The sequence below is a fragment of the Cygnus olor genome, chromosome 8, assembly GCF_009769625.2.
Source record: "Cygnus olor isolate bCygOlo1 chromosome 8, bCygOlo1.pri.v2, whole genome shotgun sequence".
Taxonomy (NCBI): Eukaryota; Metazoa; Chordata; class Aves; order Anseriformes; family Anatidae; genus Cygnus; species Cygnus olor.
In genome coordinates this window covers 1,590,339-1,613,175 of record NC_049176.1, presented here as the reverse complement: position 1 = coordinate 1,613,175, position 22,837 = coordinate 1,590,339, and the positions used below count along the sequence as shown (strand labels likewise).

At 39.5% G+C, this 22,837-nt stretch overlaps 2 protein-coding genes across 3 annotated transcripts in view; one reads left to right on the top strand and one right to left on the bottom strand.

The window, feature by feature from the left end:
* The window catches only part of SLC44A3 (solute carrier family 44 member 3), a 103,312-nt gene extending 88,393 nt beyond the window's left edge, over positions 1–14,919 (bottom strand). The window contains exon 1 of one of the 2 annotated variants that reach the window (XM_040565874.1): positions 14,600–14,919. The gene's annotated coding sequence lies outside the window, so the exon portion shown is untranslated. The remainder of the gene's footprint in view (positions 1–14,599) is intronic. The other variant, XM_040565878.1, reaches the window with a different exon arrangement.
* Positions 14,920–15,047: 128 nt separating this feature from the next.
* Positions 15,048–21,937, top strand: F3 (coagulation factor III, tissue factor). The gene is made up of 6 exons (XM_040565883.1): positions 15,048–15,330; positions 16,268–16,382; positions 18,522–18,706; positions 19,141–19,322; positions 19,445–19,604; positions 20,758–21,937. Exons 1-6 carry the CDS (start codon positions 15,261–15,263, stop codon positions 20,895–20,897), a joined length of 852 nt encoding a protein of 283 aa, XP_040421817.1. The 5' UTR covers positions 15,048–15,260; the 3' UTR covers positions 20,898–21,937.
* The last annotated feature ends 900 nt before the right edge of the window (positions 21,938–22,837 follow it).

Sequence of the window (22,837 nt, the reverse complement as noted above, 5' to 3'; positions counted from 1 at the left end):
TAGTCTACTTTCCCACAAGTCTGCTACAGTGGGAAGATGAGGCCGTTCTCTAGTCATACCACATTATTAAAAAGAGTTAATATTGAGAAATGTATAAAAACTCAGCATTTGGGCTGATTATACTCTTAAATTAGTTGCATGTGTCTCAGTTAGGTTTTATTTTTATAAAGACAGGGGGCAAATTTCGTAGTGGAAATTCCCAGTGATGGTTTTAGCTGTGTACTCCTTGGTATTAAGAGTTTTTTCTTCAAACCTATACACTAATAACAGCAGGATAACCTGGCTGGTTTTTGAAGCTGTAGCACATAAATATTTTCAAACCCTTAAAAATGAATAATTTGGCCCAGTGGCCCTCAGCTGCCAATTTTTGAAGGCACTGTGCCAATGACACTGCTCGTAGAGAATAAGTCTGGAGAAGAGCTTAAGACCAAAAGCAGTGAGATCCATACACTGAGATTATAGAATCATTACGACTGGAAAAGACCAGCAAGATCATCTGGTCCAACCACCCCCCTACCAACAGTATCACCCGCTAAACCGTGTCCCTGAGCACCACGTCCAACCTTGCCTTAACAACCCCAGGGACAATGACTCCAACACCTCCAGAGATGAACCATATCTCTGACAGTATTTTCTTAGTTTGCATTAATTAAATTCATTGATTTCACATGTGGATTATGTCCCCGGTGGAGATACTCCTGTAAATGTATACCATCAAATTAAATCAGTATATTTTTCCGTCTGGGAATACCCATATAAATCATGATGTAATTCACGGGGTTTTTTCATTTTTTATCTTTTAAAAAATGCCTTGTTTAGGAAAAGAGAACAAGGATGTGACTAGTAGCTGTAAAGAGAAGTAAAATAAGGAAGGAATAAAATCATGCAGCAAATAAGTGACTTTTACAAATACAATAAATCCAATAAAATTTCAGTGATTTCATGGCCTGCTTCTGTTCCTTCTCACTCAAGAGCAAAAATGAAGTAGTCCTAACTGAATTACTTAGATTCACTTTTTTACTAATTTACAGCAGCCCTAATAAAACCAGAACCTCAAATCTTGTATAGCTATCTACACATTACCAAGTGGGTGTATGACACTACAGAATCAACTTAGTACATTTCATATTCAAAACTTATATTAATAAACAGTTTGCATATGTTGCGAACTATGTGTTTCTTGTTTGTTTTGTCTCAGTGTTTCAGCACTATGGTTTCTGAAAACATGGAGATTATGAGAGCGAATGGTAACAGGCATTTTTAAATATATAGCAGTTTAAATTATGACCCAGCATAGCATTCAGACATGACAAATAGTGTCCAAATGTGCTAGAAAGCCACAACCCTTAAACTGCCCTCTTTCTGATGTTGTGTCATCTGCTTCTTTAAAAATCCCATGTCTGCCTCTCTCTTTTCACTCACTGCTCCAGATGAAAAAACGTAACAAGCAACACTTCCACCCAAAAAAAAAGCACAAAAAGGAAAAGTTCAGTTGATCTCAAATAAAGAGATTAAATGGAAAGCAAAAACATAAGAGTTTTGCAACAAAAGTCTAGCACACAGTTATGGTGCTGATGACTAGCATAAGCTAGGGTCTGAGAACAAAAAAGCAAAATATTTTGGTTCTTCATATACATTAAAATATGTGCTGTATAATTTCAGAGTATATTTGAAATTGATGTTTTACAGAAAGCTCATCTGTCAAGCTGGATATAGCATTTGGGGATATCTCATTGCTCTCTATGTCAATATTTGTCAATAATGACCAGTTTCTACCACAAAGTAAATGCAGAAACATAGTTAAACCCATATTTAATAAGGCCTAAAGATTCCTTCATTTTTACTAGCACCAGTGTATCCTTTAAGTGTGTATTCCATATTACTGGTAGTGGCAGAAGTGCAAATGCACACACATGTTTTCACCACATCAGAGGTACGTTAGTCAACATGAGCCTTGGAAAGTCTGCAACACACAGCCAGTGCTGTATGGTTCTACCCTGTCACTGCAGTCACAGTCACTACCCTGTCACTCCTGTCACAGCTGGGGGTGTAGTTGTTTCATACCTGGAAATTATGATGCTCTGAGAATTTAACTCTGGATGTCAGCAGGAAAGTTTTCTTTGGAATTTTAAACCAGAATTGCTGTGAAATCCACTGATCTGGCTGGCAGAATATACCATTAGCTGATGATTGTTTCCTTTGCAGAGAGGGTCAGGTCTTATGGAGAAAACAAAGTTCCTGTATGAATCATAGTTTTAAGCCCACTGATGAAGAACGTACTACGGCTGACAGATGTAGGTCTCGCATGCATATCCAAATCTCATATACCTTGAACCTGATTTTCTTTTCATTATCAAATTAACTTCATAAAGCTTAAGTTCTCATATAAGCACTGCAAACAAAATTAGTATATATGTCCTTTTAATAGAGTTGCACGGGTATATAAAGTTTAAAAATAAATGCAAATGATTTGGAAGTAGGTGATTTAAAACTCAGTTCCAAGTTCCTCAGGTTCAAACTTGTTATAAGCCACATACCTTCAAATTATAAATTTGGCTTGTAATTGAAAACTCTTCTGAAAATCTCTTTCAGATCTGGAGACAAATTAAGCTCCTTTAGGACCGGAAGGTGACTTTTGATCTGTTTCCGTAGTACAGATTTTTGCACCCAGAAGTTAATGATGTGTAGGAAAGCTGTTCATTCAAGTAGCACATCAGGTATTGCTTACATGATATTACACCAACACCAAGGAAAAAGTTTCCAGACATCAGATCTATCTTAAAAATTGAAAACAGAAACTGGGATTACAAAGTTAGTTTAGCTAGCAGTGTAGAAGGAAAATCTCTGAATTTGAATTAGGACAGAAGTAATTGAGATGACTATTATTTGCTGTCTTTCTTCTGAAAGCACTATTGAAGGCAACTTAGTCATAGACCCAGTCACTCATCTTAAAATCTAAGACACGTGAAAGAAAAAGACAAAAACAAAAAAGCCATTATACTTTTTGTAATACTTCCAAGAGCAGTAACTCCAGTTATAAAGCTGGAGTTCTCTGGATATAAAGCTTGAGTCTCTGGATATATTCAGCTCAAATGTGTGTTTTGTTTTGCAATTTAAAAATGTTATGAAGAGAAAATGAAGTCTCTAGACAGATTAATATTTTTACTGTGAAGATAAATTTACATTGGATTTTTTTTTTTTTTTGGTAAGATAGTTAGACCTGTGAAACTTTCCTGGCCAAAAACTTTCTATATAGTTGTTTGATGTTCCAGCTTTGCTTTTGTAGGACAGTTCACTTATTTAACACAAGTATTCTATACGGGGAAATAAAAAAAAAAAAAAAGGGTTATGAGGCATGTTTTTTCTTATATTAATTCCCCTTGCATCTAAAAGCAAATTATCATAAACATTTTCATCTGGAACTACTGATCTGAAGGATATATGAACCTAAGGATACAAAAATAATCTACCATTAATTCTATCAATTACAGGAACATTTTAAAAGTTATTTTATATTAACAAAATGTTTTAATTTTTATTAACTAAATTTTCTTCATTGTACTTCACAGTGTCAGTTACTTTCCACTTCTATACCGACAGAGAGAACCAGGGAGAGTTGAGGAAACAGTACTGAATGGAATTATAAAATCCAGCTGAGTAGGAGGCTATTAAAAACACAACTGAAAGGGGAATTAGTTGCTGAGCAAAAACTATGGAAATGTGTCAAACACAGGCCGTATTTGCCAAGTGATCAAGACAAAATGTAAAACTCTTATAGATGCTATGTACCATGGCAGTTTAATTTAACAGCATTTTTATTTGCAACACTCCTTTCTATATAACTGACTTTTCTTTCAGGGTTAAATCAGGACAAGATATGAATGTCAGCTACAAGTGACAGAGAAAAGGGATGGCAGAAGAGACTAACAAAAGCTGCTCTCCTGCCTGCCCCTCTCGAATAGGAGTCTATACCACTGATCACTGGCAAATAACCAGAGAGGCAGAACAAAATTTGCCTCTGTTTCTTTCTTGGCAGAAAGAAAATGTGTTTCTGTGTATCTCTGTTAGTTTCTTTAGACTTCTAATTTCTTCTGTGCCATCAAGGCTAAGACCAAAAAAGTGTCTGTCTACATCCTTTCTTTCAAGTAGCTCATAAAGGCCTGCATGAGTCTGGTATTATGTGTGTCAGATTCCTGGTTAGATTGAATCATTAAGCCTTAGTCAATTCATGGGTAAAGCAGCCCCTATTTATATTCAGAAAGTGTCTGTGTTCCAGTTCGTAGGGCTACCTCCTTTCTTTTCTAGAAGATGCAAGTATCGAAACCTTTATCATACATAGGAATTAGAACAAGCAATGAAAGAGGAAATCCTCAGTGCATGCTTAATCAAAACCTCAAGTTACAGATTCAAAACTGTTAGTGAGTTGTGCACCACTACACGACTTCCCATTTAATGCAGGAAGCCTTTTCAAGAAGTTTAATGAACTCGCTAAACTCTGAATGATTTCGGACAATAACGTATAAAGTATTCAGAAACATTTAAGAAAAATAACAGAGGGGCTGGAGACAATCTTAGATTTTGGGGACACAGTTTTGGATTGGACACAAGATAGCAAGACTGGATATAAGCAGAATCATGCAGTGAGGGTTTAAGGCTATGTCAAAAGAGATTGGAAGCTGAAATCCAGCCAATTCCAGCCTCTCTTACTGGAATTTCACCTCCCATTTAATGCCTGTCTCTGCCTGGCAGTACTAAGTGTTTGCGAAAGTAACACCTCAAGTTCAAAGGACTGCAGAATTCTTCCTGAGATTTTAAAATTCCAAGGTGATAGAAACTCAGCTCAAGCCTCTGTTGTGTATCAAGGATGCCTATGCCAAGCATGCCTCAGAACAGGAGAGAGGCAAGAAAGGATCCTGTGAAATATTTAAAAAATGCAGTCCAAGATTTTCTTTGCCTAGCCAGATTTTACATTTTAACTGCAAGACCTAGAGACTCTTAAAATTCCAACCAGATTAAGAACAAAGGAAAGTAATATGTAAGATTAGAACTAGGTGCTATAAAATTTTATGCCTCTTTTTACTAAAGCATTTCAGGAAAATTTATCAGGGCTGATCATTATTAAAAAAAAAAAAAAAAAAAAGGAAATGCTATCAAGGAAAGCAACAGTAGATCCACAGTCCCAATTTTAATTTTATTGGGACTGCTAACTATCGGCACACCATTATCTGCCTTCAATACGTGCTGCACAATACTGTATTTGATCAAGGGAATTATCAGCACAAATGCTACAGGTTATTCATCAGGAAAGGCAAAGCTATCTCTACCAATCTAAATCTTTCCAAATCTTTTCATATCTATCAAAAACGAATGTGCTGGAGCTGCATAGAGTGCATGGAGTTGTTATCAAGTTGATAGCATACACCCTGAGCTTTGTAAGCACAAAGGAAACTGTGCAAGTTGGACAGTCAGGTTTTGCACTAAGTTAGGACTTGCACTAAAGAATGGAACAACCTCCAAGCAGATTAACTGCTGGATGTACACGTATGGAATTCAGGAGCAGGTATATTGTGCTGTATCTGTGTATCTACAGGACTGTAAGTATGCTTCTCTATTATTATCAGATACAACTTGGTTCTATTTACTTCTTTTTTCTTAGGCTTTCTCCCCAAAAGCCAAAGAGAAAAAAATAAAAATAATAATTGTGCTGAATTGCAGGGGAAGAATATATTTGCTCTGCATATCATTTGAACATTAGTCTCAAAGAAGTTCTTCTAACTCTGAGAAGTTGAGAAGTTAGAAGAGGAAACTTTTATAAGAAGACCTGTTTTCAACCCTCTGTTTGAACAGTTGAAGTGCTGCTATTTTTAATGAATCAGACTTGATTACATAAGTACCAAATTCCATGTTAGTTTCATGAATGCCCCTCATGGGCCCATGAACTCAGCAACCTCTTTCTTAAGTTCCTAAGCATTATGTTTCTTAAGGTGTCCCTGATGGACAACGGTTTACAAGGATTCCACAACTAACACTCACCTGATCACATTCTTTAGATAAGAAATAATTTTTCTTCAAAACTTTGTCCCCAGCATCTTAGTGGGAGTTTCAGATGTGTTTGTGCTGGTACTAAAGTAACTCCTAAGACCCTGCTTTATAAACCTGGAAAAGTCTAAAAGGATTTTGCCAAATCTTTGGGACTTCTTAGGTGACAATTCGCAGCATTTGATTGTGGTACTGACCTATTTATGAACTGACAAGTTTTTGTCTCAAATTGCCTGTAAACTAATGATTAACCACAAAACTCAGGGCATGTAGCATTTGAGATATGTTAAGGATCTTTCTTCTGAAGGAATCTTTGTTGCAGAATTGCTATCTGTTATAACGGTGCAATAGATGCTCTCTCTTTTATTTGTAGTTTATTGTGTCCTGTATGTTGTGTTCTGCTATTAAGAAAGGGAGAAAAAGAATGAGTGAGAGGCATAGAAAGCAGGAGCCTGCAATACAAGCAGAGACTGGGAGACTGCTGAGATCAGGGAAAAAACATACAGCGAGTTCTCCAAAAGGTTAAAAAAAAAAAAAGTTTTTTCTAGGGACCTAGAAGGACTCTATTAAGTGTATTGCAGCCCATGAAAGACTGGGGAAAAGTACAAGCCTAGAGGACAGGACTGTCTTTTGGAGTCTAAATGCAAGTTTGTTTTGAGTTTACAAAACACTTTGGGTAGGCAATGTATGAAAAAGACCCAGGCAACTGTACTTCAAAATTTGCACTAACCTGTGGACTTGCTACCAGCAGAAATACGTCACCAAAGCTCTGAAGAGCCTAAGTTCGTAACTGGAAGCTTACAGGGTTGTTTTTATTTTTTGGCTGTCCAGGTGTCTTAGAGAGCCAAGGAGTATTTTCTCTTTATATGAAAGGTACTTTTCCTCCTACACTGACAATTGGTTTATCAACCAGTTACAATCAAGACAGACCAAATTAGGAGCTGGAGGGGAGGCATATAGTCCAAGATGTTCCTGCTGGTATCAGCAGAAGTCAGTATGGCCCAGTAGGGTTTAGATGATGCAGAATGATACCAGGAAATAAAAATTGATCTAATGTTATTTAGAAGTTAAGTATCACAGAGAAAGAACAATTATAATTGGGCTCCAAATAAAATCAGGTTCCCAATCTTAAAACAGATATGCTGTCTCTAGCTGTTCAGAGAATCATTTGAAATCACACTTTTTATGAGCAAAATCATTTGAACTTTCAGAGTAATTAATACTATTCATTTTCAGTTTTTCTTTTTTCCAAGGCAAACATTCAGTTTAAGAACCATTTTCTTTGTGATGTGCTTTACGTTCCGTTCAAATACACTCACAAAGCTCCAAATGCAGCTAATCAAATTGCTATGTTTAGAAGGTAACACTTTGGAATGCCAGAATTAAGGCTCTACAAGAGATCATAACTTGCCTTCTATTGCATTAAAAGAATATAATGATACAGTTGTTTTAAATTTCTTGAGACTTTCGGGGTTCAACATTCAACAGTTGGCTGCAAACCACAAAGATTTTCTAACTAAACACGGGTTACTGGAAGTTTCACTTCACCCCTTCTTTACTAACTCCTGAATCAACCCACACAGGTCAGTGAAGAGTAGTGTTAGCCCTCTGATATAGTGAAAGAATGCATTTGGATGCTGGCCACTACAGGAGGATTGCTCCACACAGAGGAATGTGTTGCCTGAGTTCTTACCAGTTTTTGCTGTAATCATCCAGTCTAGAGCCGGCTGAGTTAAAATTGGTTATGACTTTCAGACACAGACAATGAGTATGTCTGTCAAGACCAGTGCAGTGTATTGATATTCAAGAAAACCACTTCAGACTTTGTCCCTAGATCAGACCTATGATGGTTCTTACCCTTTGTATTGGACAGCTAAGAAGCTGATTGGTAACAGTGATGTCCCCCCCACTTGCATAGCTTGTTAGCAGAGCTTAAACTTTAAGATCCTTACAATGACTCTGTGATTTGAGCTGACAAATAGCCTGAAGGAGCAGAGAACATCTAATAGGTGATATGGTCTCTGCCAGTATTCTGTCAATACTAATTGACACCAGAGAACTCAAATCCTTCTTTCATTCTTTCTTTCTCCTTTTTTTTTTCTTCACTTCCTTCCACATCTTTCAGAAGATCTGGAAGGTAGACTTCACTCTTGTCATGATGATGACTTCTGAGCTCAAACCAATGGTGCACCATTAACCATTTAAGTTTTTTAACACTATTTTTTTTGTTCCTATTTTAAGAAGGTTTCCAATCTGACTCTGAGGGACAAGTGCATTTATTTCACTAAATAGTATGCCTAATCTACATTGGTTTTGTATCATTTTAAAATAATGTTTCTTTACAATAATATTTAATTATTCAGTAAATCGTAAGCAATTATGTCACATTAAATAGATATGCCTAGTATTTGGGTATTGTTCTTTCCATTAGGATTTTATTAAAGAAAAAGGTAAGAAGATGAGTAAGAAGGTGAATGTGAAGATAACAATAAGAATACTTCAGTTGTATTTTTCTGAAAAAACACTGTTATTTATTTTCAAAATCTCTAAACAAAACCCTTTTTTAATCACATAGGGTAACTTATATTATAAGTACATTTCCAACTACCACTGGCATGATTTGTTTTCTGAGGAAACAAGAAACATAAGGATATTAAATTCCAGTGATAACAAAAATATACTAAATTAGCTAAGTTAACTGCAATACAAACTTAGAAAGTGCAAAACAAAGATTGTACTGTGGCAATCATTACAAATCAGCCATTTTCCATCATGCAGAAAGCTTTCAAAACTTCAAGAACTACCTCTGACCAAGGTAGCAATCAGTGCTGGGTCTCATAGTAACCTATAGTACCATACAAACTTACCTAATGTTTTACAAGAAGGAGACAAATGCAGTATTTTGATGAAAGTATAGAAAGTATACAGAAAATATATGAAAGTAAATAGAAAGATGACTGACAGGACAGAGCAATCTACAGTCTGATACCTGGGGAAGAAAAGTGTGTCTACCTAATGTCATCATTAGTGCACAGACTGTAATTCAAATACATGATAGTGAAAAAGTTGTCTATATACTCCTGGGCTAAACAGGAACTTGGGATACATCTTAAAAAGTCAAATCTATGTTTGATAATCTCATTGACTCTCCTTGGGTGTGAGACAGAAAAGCAGACTTGGGAAGTGGAGAAATCATTTCAGAAGGAAATGCCCTGAACTGTAGAAGGGACAAGCTACCAGTGGGAGTTACACTGGTGCAGCAGGCTAATTCTGTCTGATTATCAAATCCAGAATTAGTCTCCTGTAATAGCTAAGATGATCCATTCTCTAATTATCTTTAATCTATTCACCCCCAAATCAGCAGTAAAGGAAGCATCAACAGAGTACTGTAATGTCAAAGAACAGAGACACAGCACATTAAAGAAACTATCACTTTAATTTTGCAGGGTACTTTCCGTACAGATGTGTTTTGTTCCTAGCAAGTAACTCGAAAAGAGAGCAATACAATAGCATTAAACATTAGAACAGCCAAATCAAACAAGGTTCAGTTTACCTTTTCATCTCCCACAGTTCTTAAGAATGCATGTAATGACAGACTGGGAACCACACTTGTTCAAACTGAAGCTTGCCTGACCTCGAAGGCATGTTCACAACAATATTTTTAGAGCACAGAACTTGACTTCCATTTTCTTCATGGAGAAGTTGCGTATGCCACATCTAATATAAAAAGTCCCATTTTTTTTACTGAATAGGTTGGGAAAGGAAATGATTTCCACTAGCAGCTATAAATAACTGCTTAGTAGAATTAATTTATTCCAGTTACTTCATTAAAAAGTCATGAGCTGAGACTGGATTTAACATGAAAATAGATTCATTAGTGGACATGCCTTCTGTTAAACAGGAACCTTGTCACTTAATACTGAAGTTGCTCCCTTTTTTTTTTTTTCCCCAGTTTGGCCACTTATGTTTGGAAACCAAACCCAAAATAAATTGCAGAGAGAAAAAATGATTTTTTGTTTTTTTGACCCATGCATGAAGAATGTATACTGGCCTAGGTGAGAGAATATTAAACCTTAATTTGAGCTCGCATATATTGAAATGTAACAGGAGTACCTCTACTGTTGTCACTGGTGATGAAATTTGCAAAAGCAAGCTAGCTGGGATTAGGCGTACTGGCTTTGCCAATGAGTATCCCTTCCTCACGAACTCAGGCATGAAAAGAAAACATACGTAAATAAGGTCTGGGAGTTGCACCTGCGTCACGTCTATCATCATTTGGAAAATAAAATCTTACAAGAGAGATGCAAAAGAACTGCAAGATTAATTAATGTAATTAAGATATTCTGGGGTAAGGGAATTACTCTAAGAGTTCTCCACAACTGTGGTGGAACACAGGAGCAAAGGGAAGGCAGACAGCATTGCAGTGCTGAACAATAGTGCAACCTCCTAACAGTTTGGTTAAGCTAACCAAAAACATCTAGGCACAGAAGGAATTGATACAATTCAGTGCTTTTCTCTGTCTCAACAGTTTCTGTTGTGCTTCAGTGACATTAAATTGCTCACCCTCTGGCAGTAGTGCCATAAACAAACACAGCTGTGTGCAGCATCACACCAGCACCTTACTGCTCCTGAGCACACACCTTTGGCATTGCCATAGTCACTCAGATGCACAGAAGAACAGATGCTGAGAAGACTTCCATGCATCAAACTAAGCAAAGAATAGTTTAAATTTTTCATTTAGACAATCTCTTTTACTGCAAAGCATCCCCAAAGACAACAAAAATTAAATGTACACAAATCTGTATCTCGGCTTCCTCTTCAAGAAATAATGCTGTGAAACAATTTCTGAAAAGGATGATAAATGCATCCCACACCATTCCATGAGCAGGAAACAGGAAAGCAGCCAGTAAGTTGGAGTTAACACCAAAGACATGTCCACAGGATTTCCAGCATGCACACAGCTCACAGCCTCCCCCCGACAGGGCTCCCCAGCAGGCACGGTTCCACACCACCGGATCCTAGAGCCAGCGCAGACCCAAAAGCTCCCACAAGCTTTGTTCTTCTGCTAGTTTTCTGGTTTTCATATATCAGTGTAAGTGAGAGAATGTGTGTACAATAAACGTGATAACGAAACAAAATTTAAAAGCACAGTATGAGAAACCCCTAAAAGATTTGCTTCAGGAATTCTAATATCGACCAGTAATTCCTATCGTACGTGGGATCTCACTTGGTGAAATACCTGTTTTGTTGATATCAGCTTAGCTCCTTCACCACACCTCATCCATCACACTGCTCAGCAGCTACGTAAGCAGGCCAGCAGCAGTCGGAGCGCTGCAGAGCAGCTCAGCAACCGGAGCAACTGCTGACCAGTGCCCGACCCCACTGGCTCCCACGCTTGGGCTCACGGCCGCCCACGCTACCCTGGTGCAGGTCCTTCACACGAATCAGTTACTTAGCCTTTAGACAGATATGAAGTATCTAAATCCTGATATCAATTTTCTGTATTTTTCCTTTATCTTCACTAGAGACATTCCACAGATGTTTTTTCTTTGCTTAATTAAAAATAAAAAATAAAAAAAGGAAGCACAAGCCTGTGATTGTGGCAGAAATCAGTATAAAATGAAGACATTGTACATTCCTGACTTCACCACAGGTTTTCAGCACGTCCATAGGAAAGCTGGGTAAATACAGTTTCCTTCCAGTGTATAAAATGGTTGAAATACAACTCACAACATGTAAATAAGCTAAGTTAATTGATCATTTTGAGGTATTTACATGCAGAGGAAAAAGCAGTGTTGATGTAAACTTGCTCTCATTTCAAGATTTTTGAATGGTCTTTTCCTTTTAGAAATTTGGTTGGAACTGGAAAAGATTGAAAGAACAACAAAGAACTATGCTGGGTATATACAGTGTACGTTATTGAATTTCACAGCCTATTTACTACCATAAAAGCAAACGTATTGTAACTGGCAAGTATTTCCACTTACCAAATACATTAATTATAGTACTGCTAAATCATAATGTTTAAAAGGCAGCAGTATTTGTAAGTCTGTGTATGCCTTTCCAGTACTGTACTTGATTGAGCAGCTCTGCAATATAAATGTTCAGGTATTTATAGAAGAAGGTACCAAAGTCAGTGAATGCTCCCTAAACTTCTGTTTTATCTAAATAAATATATTTAATTGTATATGTAAATTAATTAGCCAGTAATGTGCATTGCTGAGACACATTAAAGACAGATCTAAAAAGCCAAGTGAATGGAGCAAATATCATGAGAAATTTCATTTTCAAAAAAGCTCCCAGGGATTTCAAATTTTACTCACACAAGTAAATTTTTCACTACTGGGCATGACAACATTGCTGAGTTTCATGTTAGCATGGAATGATGAATGTTCTATAGCATTACAAAATTTCAGAACTTTAATAAGTATTACAAAATCTTACCTAAAATGTTGCAAAACTATCAGCATAGGGAAACTGATCTTTTACTGATGTTATCTGAGGCATTCTACTTCAATGTCAATAATTATATATGACAGTACACAAAATGTATGATGTTGAAATTGCTTTGCTAAGCAATAAAGTATTTCTTAGCTATCTCTAAGCTAACCAGTTTAGGGTTAGAGTCCTAGTAGATCATACAACAAAAATAAATAAATACATGCATCTCTTTCCAGAAATCAGGAGTTTTGCAGATTTAGTTCCCCTTTTCTCCTCACCTTTCCCATAAGCTATATGTGGTTTTGGTTCATATCAAAGAATGAAAATCTGTGGTCTGCTCCTAATCCAACAAACTTTCCCAATGGTGAATAACCTTGATTCCACTAAGCTCATGAGAGGGACACACAGAGTGGAAAAGGTCATCTCCTTAGCCTAAGGCGTGCAGCCAAGCTTGTGCTCTTGTACGTTTCCCACACTTTCAGTAAAGTCAAGATCGTGGGCTCTGCCAACAGAACTCTCCCGTTTATTTCAATATTAAGTGGACTGATCTGATTTGCTTTAGATGCCTGTACTAGGAAAATATGGACTTCACCTTAGGAGAGAAATTTTTCTCTGCTGACTCTAAAATGAGCAGAGGATGACTAAATCAGCTATAGACATATACACACTAGATGCTTACATTTTGACATTCCACTGTGGAAGCCAAATTCTAAATTTCTATAGAAATTGCTGGACGTCTAAATCAGCATAATGCTTGCCTGCACGCAGCAACACATCTTTAAAATAAGGGGAATTTTTCTGTCTTAAACAAGCTGTTGAAATACCATTAAAGCGGACAGGAAATGTGACCCAGAGTGTCACCAGTCACCAGCTAAGTCACCAGCTGCTGAGCAGGCTCCCGGCTCAGAGGCATTACCCCTTGTCAGGCAGCGCCGGGCTCCCCTTACCTCCCACGGTTTGGTGCCTGGAGTTGGGCAGCATGGTGACTCTTATCCTTCTTATCAAATCTGCACCAAGACTTGATGGAAGAGGAGGAAGAAAGCAGAGGCGGCAGCAGCGGCTTTCCTCGCCTCTGTGCTTCTCCCTTCTCTGTCATCCCTTTCCCCTGCTGACTTCATACAGCCACTGTCCCTGGAGCACGCTGCCTTCCTCCCACAGCTATCAAATTTTCCCTCCGACTTCCTTCCCTCGCCACGCAAAGTTTCACTGCTTCCTCCAGCCTCACACCCGACCTTCCCTGCTAGATTCATACAGGCCCTTCCATTCAGGCCCTGCTTCCCAGCACCCTGGTGAACTGGCAGCCTGCTCCCCTCGTCCTGCAGTGCCCAACAGCCTCTAAAAGCCTCGCACTACTCAACAGGGGATGGATATCTTGCTGGAATCTGGAACAAGGTAACACTGGTCGAGGTGGTTATTCCAGACAGTCTGGAAGGTTCCTCGCCTATCTCAGGTATGGGAGGTCACAACAGAGGAGATGGCAGTGAGGAGAGGATATTGAGACCGTCTCCATAACACAGCTGGCCTGATTTCCATCTTTTGTGACTAAACTGCCAGGAAATTTAACTGGAATTAGAGCTAAAAGGTGATTTACGGTTTTATATAAAACTTCTTTTCTTTAAGAAAATGAGTGTCATCTCTCTTTGTGAAGACCTTTGGAAATCAACTATGATTTTGTAAGATCACAATCTTGAAAATCTAGTCACACGAGATCAGGATTCTACACAGAGCTAAAGGCATGCGAGCCTTTGGGCTGATGTCATGCTGGCATACAGCTGCACGGAGACAGCGCTGAAATTTGGTAAGAAAAACCAAGGGAGGAGAGTCAGGTGTACAGGTGGATTTTCATGAAGGTATGCTGATAATTTAAAAACCCCTGGCTTTAGGCACACCTTGAAACACGCCATGTGATGGAGGCTGTGAAGTTGATGTAGTTTGGTCCATACGTGTTTTACACGATGGGACAGAACCACTTACTTGTATCTAAGTGTGCACCAAGCATGAAAGACAACTAAATGCGAAGCTTCCCTATTAGTCTTCTCCTACCCACACTTTCCAAGTATAAGTCTTTGTAAAGGCACCGAAACCCGAGGAAATGCCGGGTTAACACCGCAGGACTCACCTACGGCCTGGGATCCCGTTTGGGGCGGGAGGCACAGCGCGTTCCGACCCCTACAGGCCGGGCGCTCGGCGCGGTCGCAGCTCCCTCCAGGGCCCCGAGGCTGCGCTGAGGCGTGAGGCCCGCGGGCAGGGGGCTTCGCAGAGCCCCTCGGAGCGGGATCCTCCGCTGCCCGTGGAGCCTTCCAACAGAGCCCGGTAGGGGAAGGGTCAACAGGTCCCCGATTTATGAGGGAGGTGAGGGAGAGATCCCGAAACTTCGCCTGGCGCCTGTGCGGACAGGTGAGCCCTGGCACGCGTCGCTCAGGCGTGAGGACAGGGAGAGAGAACCGAGGAGCAGCGTCACAGCGCGGCCCTCCGGTGCCCTCCGGTGCGGCGAGGCGAGGGCTGGCACACGCCCCCGGCCCTCCGGAACGTGCCGCCCAGCCCCAGCAGCGCCCGTCGCGTCCCGCGGCCCGGCAGCGGGGACACCGGGGAGCAACGGGCACCCCGCTCCTCCTCCGCTGCCCCGCGCCCCGCCGCTCCCGTCCCCCGCGCTCCCGGCCTCCGCCGCTCCCACCGGCTGCCCCGCGGGCGAGGCGCCCGCAGTCCCCGCCTCTGTCCCGGCAGATATAAGCCCGCGCTTCCCGCCCCGTCGCAGCTCACCGCCGATCCGCCCCACGAAGATGCTGCGCGCCCACGCCGGATCCCGGGCTCTGCTGCTCGGCGCCCTGCTGTGGCGCCTGGCCGCCGCCGGTGAGTATCAGCGGACGGAGGGCGCGGGGCTCGGACCCTCTGAGAGGGCGGCCCCCCCGGGGAGAGCCGCCCCGCGACTGCGGGGGCTCCGTCCCCGTCCCCGCTCCGGCTGCAGAGCGCTGGGGTGGCCTCGGGCCGGCTTCTTCTGAGGGGAGCCCTTTGGGTACCGGGGGGCGCTGGGGCGGGAGTGAGGTCTGTTCGCCTCGGCCCCAGGGCTGAGCTTGCGGGGGGCAGAGCGGGCTGCGGGAGGTGATGAGGGTGTCGCCAAGCGCAGCGCCGGCCGCCCGGGGTCGCGGAGGTCGCGGCGCTTCCCGCGGCTCGGGGCTTCCCGGCCCGCTGCCCCACGCCGCTCTTCCCCGAAGCGGCGGCGGCGCCGCGGCCTGCTCGGCAGGGGCAGGCCGGGGGGCGCGGGGTGCGGGCGGCCGCTGCCCCAGGAGGGCTTTGTCCGCCTTCCCTGAGTATAAGGGCTTGTCTTCTCCAAGTAAATGAAGGGTTTGGCTTCCCCAGGTAAATCAAAGGGGGAGCGGGGCTCGTGTTTCCTGCAGAAGATACAGCTGGGGTGATTTTGAACTACACCATATTTGCTTGGTTCTTGGACTTTGCCACAAGCGTCCGAGATTTTGTAAGTTCTTGGGGGGTCTTGGACCAAAAAGTAGAGGCAGCCTTAGACAAGACTCCGAATAAGTTACCTCAGCAACCTGGGAGTTAGAGGAACCAGGAAAGAAAATAATTTTGTTCTCGTATTTCTCACCTCTGCCAGGACACATTCCTTCATGGAGTGAAGCATGAGCCCAAAGGGCAGGACCGAGCCTTTTTGCCCAAAATAACCTCTCTTATTAGCAATTAACAGCAACTGCCTCATTTAACAAAGCAGTGAATGCAGGGAGACAGGAATTACCTACGGTGCAACTGATGATGCTCTTTTCTGTTTTTAAAGGTAACACAGAACTACCAACAGCAGTTAATGTAACTTGGTCTTCAATCAATTTTAAAACGATACTACAGTGGGAACCAAAACCGTCAGGCTACTTCTATACAGTAGAAATACATGGGTAAGTAAATAACACCATGGCATGTACCTTAATGGCAACTAGAGAAGACGCAGACAGAGCGTTTGATTATTTTTGAGACTGAATGTAACAGGAAAAGAGCTCAGGCAAGGGGTCTAGGAAAACTGCCAACCCAGCTGTTAATACTTCTTTATATCCAACTATAACAATATCTGATTCAGGTTTCTGGCTTTGCCCACTTCAGAACTGATAAGTTGAGCTTTAGATCAGTATTTCAATTCTGAGGTTTGATGTGGGCCAGCTGCACTGGAGATGTAGGGCAGGATACTCAGAAGAAGTTGACACTCAATGTGACATACCATGTATTAGAGAGAATTTCACTTTTTTATGTCTTTCAAGGTGTCTGGACCAAGTCTTTGTTCTTCAGTCTTGGGAGGTGTCTGATAAATATGAGTCTGAATTTTATTCTAATCAGTGAATCACTATAAATGTATAATTAATCTTGCTGGGTAATACTAAAAACCCCCTTTGTCAAGACTTCCCCTGTCGTAATGTTTTATAGAAGCTATAAAATACTGTGGACATAAAAAACAATCAGCTTATGTGAAGCGTCTAACACCTCTTTTAATACTGCACAAGAACTTCTGTGAAGTTCAGTAATAAATCTGTATGGTTCTTAGCTCCCATATTAATTCATAGACCATTATTAAACATGCCCTGAAGGGAAAACACATCATCAGCTCTCCCACATATTAATGAAAATATGATGCTGTAGTTTCTTCTGTGTATAAAAGTTGCCTAGAAATGAGAGCTCTCATGACTAATGGATGAAATACCAGTGCAGTGGTCTCATGTGCTCTTTTGTTCTTTAATCTAAGGGAGTGATAAAAGGAATAGACTTAAAAGCCCATACTTAGCAGAATGGCACAACTTACCTTAGCAGCGTGATTCTACAAAAAGACATCAAAAGGACACAGAGCCTTATTTAGCACTGTGCACTTTGAAATGTTTTGTGAATCTGGAGTTTATTTCTAGACATTTTTGCTTGTGAAATACTGAAGTCTGTTTGCCCAAGATTCAGTGTAGAATCAAGTGTAGTTCTGATACAGAGGCACTTCTTCAGACAAGGTGTTCCCATGGATGAAATGCACTTAAATGTTTTCTTTCTCTTCCATGTACTCTTACGAAAGTACATTTGATTGATCACCAAGATCAAATCTATTCTGTCCTATTTCAAAGGAAGGATACTAAAATGAATAGATCTGTGACATAAGAAATCTAGTGAAGTGGGAAGGGATTTCTGGCAACTCTTAAATAAAGTTTGACCTACTTGGAGGAAAACTCATTTGTTAATTTCCAGTCATCATGCTTTCTCTTTCAGCTAAGTTTACACAATTTTTCTTTTCCTTAATTCACCAACAAAAACAAGGAAAAGAATTGAAGCAGTAATATCAAATCTGTTTTTCTGTTCCTTCTTGTGAGGATGCAAAGTGAGCCATTAACACTTATTTTACCAGTTTATTCATTATTTCTCAAGAAAGTGGACCCACCCTCAGCCCTTTAAAAACCAAGAGAATTAATGGGTCATGTTTTTTGTCAATATTTTTTCTTGTTTCTATAATGCAATTCTGCAATTAAAATTGCTGCTAGTGTCAAGTTCTTAGTGACATTTCTACCTGCATAGATGCAAACACAAGTGACATATATGAGGAGACGTTGTAAACGATTAATTTACGTGGCAGCTTCCTAGTACAACTAATGTTTCTAAAGGCAATAGTTTTCAGATGCATCAGTGATCAGGGAGAACGCTTTCTAAGTGATTTACACTTTTTTTTTTCATAAGCCAACAGAAGGAAAAACAAAATCAGAACTGCTTATGGTTTCAGTTCAATTCATATAAGTTCATATTGTTAATTCATATGTGTATCCAATGACATCTTACTGTAATTACTATTGCTCATATTTTACTTGATTCTACTTTGAGTTGTGAAATATACCTGTACAGAACAGTGGTCAGGTTTGGTTTGGTTTTTCTTCTACTTTTCAGCCTATACCTGAAAGGTTGTTCCACTGACTGAGGGAAATCTATACAGTCTGAGGGGAAAAATGTTTTTAACATATATAAATAGCTTGTAAAAGCCTGCTTGGGAAGAGTTGACACTTTGTTCTTACTCTTTCCAGACAGACATCTGACACAAAAAAAAAATGCACACTGACCACGGAAACAGAGTGTGATGTTACTGATGCACTCAGGAATGTGAAAGAGACCTATACAGCACATATATTGTCTGTACAATCCGCAGGGATGGATAACTTTGAAGAACCACCTTTTGCAAGCTCTGAAAAATTCACACCTTATAATCAGAGTAAGTAGGATTGCCAATTAAATCCTATCATAAACTTCATTTCAAAATGATTTCCACTGACTTAAGGTTTGTATTTGGCCTAAAGATTTTTCCTATAGATTCTTTTAGTAGCCCTACTGATATTTTAGAAGAAAACATACAGGTGTAAAGATTTCCCTGTTGCAGGGCAGTGTCTAAGATTTTATTTACCACTTGTTTCTCACTGCAGTAAATTGAACATTTTATTACCATTGTGTACTAGATACAGATATTTGTTAATAATCCTGTACTGCGTTGGCTCAGTAAACTTATAATTCATTTGAGGAGGGAAGGAATTAGAGGGAGGAAGAGAAAAAGAGCATATTATATAGAAAACAATAAAACCATAGAACAGCTGATATTGGGGGGGGGGGAGAGATAATACTAGTGTTTTAATCCTAAAAATGCTTTTTTAGCTGTTCTTGGAAAACCAGAGATCCAGCATTACACACAGAAGGATTCCAAACTGAATATTGTGTTCCAAGATCCACTTACACCATATATGTTTCCTAATGGAAGCTTTCAAAGTATTCGAGATATTTTCAAACATGACCTGGAATACAAACTCTATTACTGGAAAGATCAAAGTTCTGGAAAGGTAAGGTCTTGCTCTAGTTTTTACATATTCCGTAGCTATAGAACGCTGCATAATTTCTGTACCACCTTAAAGAGCTAGCATTTTTGCAGAGAATATCTTCCTGATTTTTTTTTTCTTTACAGAAAGATGCAACTACAAAAAGCAATACTTTCGAAATAAGCGTTGACAACAAAAACAACTACTGCTTCTACATACAGGCAATCATTCCCTCTCGCAGAGAAGACCGTACTGGTCAAGAAAGCATAGTGCTTTGTACCAGTGTAGGAAGAACTATCTTAGATGGTATGTATCTCGTGAATTATGTCATGCTGTCTTTAGCATTGCAAGAAAAAAGTGCTTTGATTTTTGAATATATTTCGTACTTCCTTAAAGTGTGATGCCTAAGTTGTAGAATAAACTATTTGCTCTGTAAGCAAGGGGACACAGACAAATGTGGAAACTCATGGGAAGAACGCCATTAAGGAAGAAAGAGTCCAGCATCTTCAGCTGGATAGAGTTGGTTTCAGGGTTTGGCTAAACTGCTTTGATTTAGTTTTAAATTGTTTGAGTTGATGGCTGGCAACCGATGTTTCAGATCTCATCACTGGCCTTCATCTTTGTGTTGTTGTTCCATTGTTTGCCTCAGATCCTTCCAGTACTGGGTCCCATAATAAGTGATTGATTAGCAATCCAGAATAGGAGTGCTGGAAACCTGCATAACCTGTTGACTTGCAGTTTGAACTAAACTTTAGTTACTATCTCAAAAGCAGATGAGAGACTTTCTTTACTGTTACAATGCCATGTCAGCCGACAAACTGACTTCTTTGCTGGTAAATAAGTTAGTGAGTGGTCAGTGAATCAGCCAGTTTAATTCCAAACAAACAATTTGGAAAACAACTTTCTTCAGTATAAAGCCATGATTATTTATTAAATAGTATCACATTACTATATCAGATGAGACTATCTCATCTGTAGGGGGAAAAAAAAGTAGAAAACCTCTCCCAGAACTGGCTGTCTCTAATTAACTTTCTTACCTAGATGTATACTTTCATATATCACAATAGTTTTGAATTCTAGTAAATTTGAATAAAAATCTCTTCTATTGGTGTTTTCTAGCTTCTAGCCTAGAAAAAAAAATCCACTTGGACTTAGTTTCACAGAATTAATGCAGGGGTTTGGGGAGGTGCTTGGCCTAGTCTTGAAGTGGTAACATGGTATTTTAGTGTACTATCTAGTTTAAAACCCTATTGTGGACTGTGTGAAATAAAGTTTTACATGAGTTCAACAATTCCGTTTTAAAATGAATTTAGTTCATGCTGAGGTGATCGTTCTAATTCTGTGATGCTGTTAAATACAGAAAGCAGTTTTTGAGTTCAGTCGGGTGGGTTCTAAGAATTTGTATTGTGACATTATACCTCTGATAACTGAACCTTGGATTTTTTTCCCTATCCTACAGAATATGGAGCAGAAGTCTTTATCATCATAGCAGTGATAGCAATTGCAGTCATCACTCTTGCCATTGTTCTATCAGTGATCCTGTGTAAACGCAAAAAAGCAAAAGCTGCAAGAGAAAAAGAACCGTTTAATGGTATCTAAGGAAAAACTACTGTGGATACTCATGGCAGTTCCAAAGCGAAAAAAAAGAAGTGAATTGGGTGAAACCTTTAGCCTCTCTGGTACAGGAGTTTTGAAGCCAAAACCTTATGTGGATTTGAACATCCATTAGACAGTCACAGATGAAAAATCCCCAGATACCAGGAAGCCCTTGTGTCACTAGTGGCTGGAGGCTGGAAGAGTATTCTGATCTGTTACAGTATGATTACCCTGCACATATACTCTTCCCAAGCACCTTGTATTGTCCTGTTTGAAACAGGATTCTCAGCTAAAATCAAATGAGTCTTTGATTTGGCCAGGTATTCTAAAGTATAAGCCTTACTGAGCCAGACAACTTACGGTACTTGTGATGGGAAAAAACACTACTTTTGAAAAATACGTTTCCTTTACTAACTGAAAGGAACAATTTTCTGTTTCTGTGAAACAAAAACCTCTGTTTATCTGACTTTCTTACAACATTATTAACTGGTGAAATGGTCTGTTAGTTCAGATGGGACAAAGATGCTACTATCATTTCTGCACTTCTTGGATAAAATTGGCTTGGTCTATTTATCTATGCATATATGCAATCAGTGGTAAACAAACTGAAACTAGTGTATTGGTGACTTTAATGAACGCTCTTGAAGTAAATAGCTGCTAACCATACGGAAAGTATATCTGGACTACACTACACCTATACTTGTACAAAGAGCGTAGTCTGATGGTTCCAAGCAAGTGTTAGGATAAATATCTTGCAGTTTGAGGCAATAATAACTCACCTCAGGCAAACACTGAGTAGGTAGCAGTATTTACTGCATTTTTAATTTTATTTTGTATTAAACAGTGAATCAGTAGGTTCTGTGGTACAGTATAGATTAAATCATGTTGGTGATAGGTTTCGGAGGTACCTTTTGCTATGACTATTTTAGTATTTATTTTATGAATGTCAATCTAATTTTTGTACTGGTGATATCTGTATTTATGATACTAATTTATACTTTATTAATTTATACTCTAGTGAAATAAAGGTGACTGGGAAAACAGGGTTTTCTTTTGCCTTTTTTTTTTTTTTTAAGGAACTACAATATTCATTCAAGAACTAAAGTTAAAAAGATGTTTAGGAAACATATCTTGTGACAGCAGTTTAGAAAAGTTGTTGGAAGTCTAAACGGGACCAGGTGAAATAGACCATCAGGGCACATATCTGTAAGGATAAAAATAGAAGACATACTTCATGAACTGATAAAAGGTTTTGAAGAGTTCCACGTTGTTCCTGGTTTGCTCTTGCTCTTGCCTTTTTCCAAGTTGCTTATTTGAGTGATTATTCAGTATCAATTTCTCATTCTAATGGAAAGTATATTGGACACCCACCCGTCTGGATGTCTGTTTAGGGATTCCCACACCGTTGCCTATAGCAGTTGCGGTATTTGTGTTTATTCAAGGCAGTATGGGGCATGGCCCATAAATAAGAACTGCTGCAATTTGATACCTCTTGATGCTGCTAATGGTGGGGATAGGCACCAAAACAGGAAAGAAACAAACAGCAAAAAAAAAAAGGAATGGGAAAAAATGAATCTTACAGTTTACACTACTTGGCTGTGTATCTCAAAACTTTATATGTGCCTTTAAAGAGAATATCCATTGTGTTTATGATGATAACCCATGAGTATCCCAACCTATCAATTTTTACAGAATTGTATTTGATATTTGTCATCCTTACTATATGATAGATACTTCTTTGTATGAATTAAGAGTCCTGTGAATATGCCAGTGTGATTTATGGTCATTTTCTTTGTCCTTGACTTCTGTTTTTCACAGGGTGGGAAAAAATTGTTTACTTAATATTGTGCAATAACTGCTTGATGCATTTTCTGCTAATGCACAAACCTTGTAAGGAGGAGGAATCTTACACCAGCAATCAAAAATATGAAGAGTGTGTGGGA

What these genes read in the sequence shown, in the direction of transcription:
- F3 (XM_040565883.1), top strand. Translation starts at nt 15,261, where the DNA reads ATGCTGCGCGCCCACGCCGGATCCCGGGCTCTGCTGCTCGGCGCCCTG. An exon ending in GTGGCGCCTGGCCGCCGCCG is followed by an intron (nt 15,331 to 16,267) that starts GTGAGTATCAGC and finishes CTGTTTTTAAAG; the next exon opens with GTAACACAGAACTACCAACA. An exon ending in ATTCACACCTTATAATCAGA is followed by an intron (nt 18,707 to 19,140) that starts GTAAGTAGGATT and finishes ATGCTTTTTTAG; the next exon opens with CTGTTCTTGGAAAACCAGAG.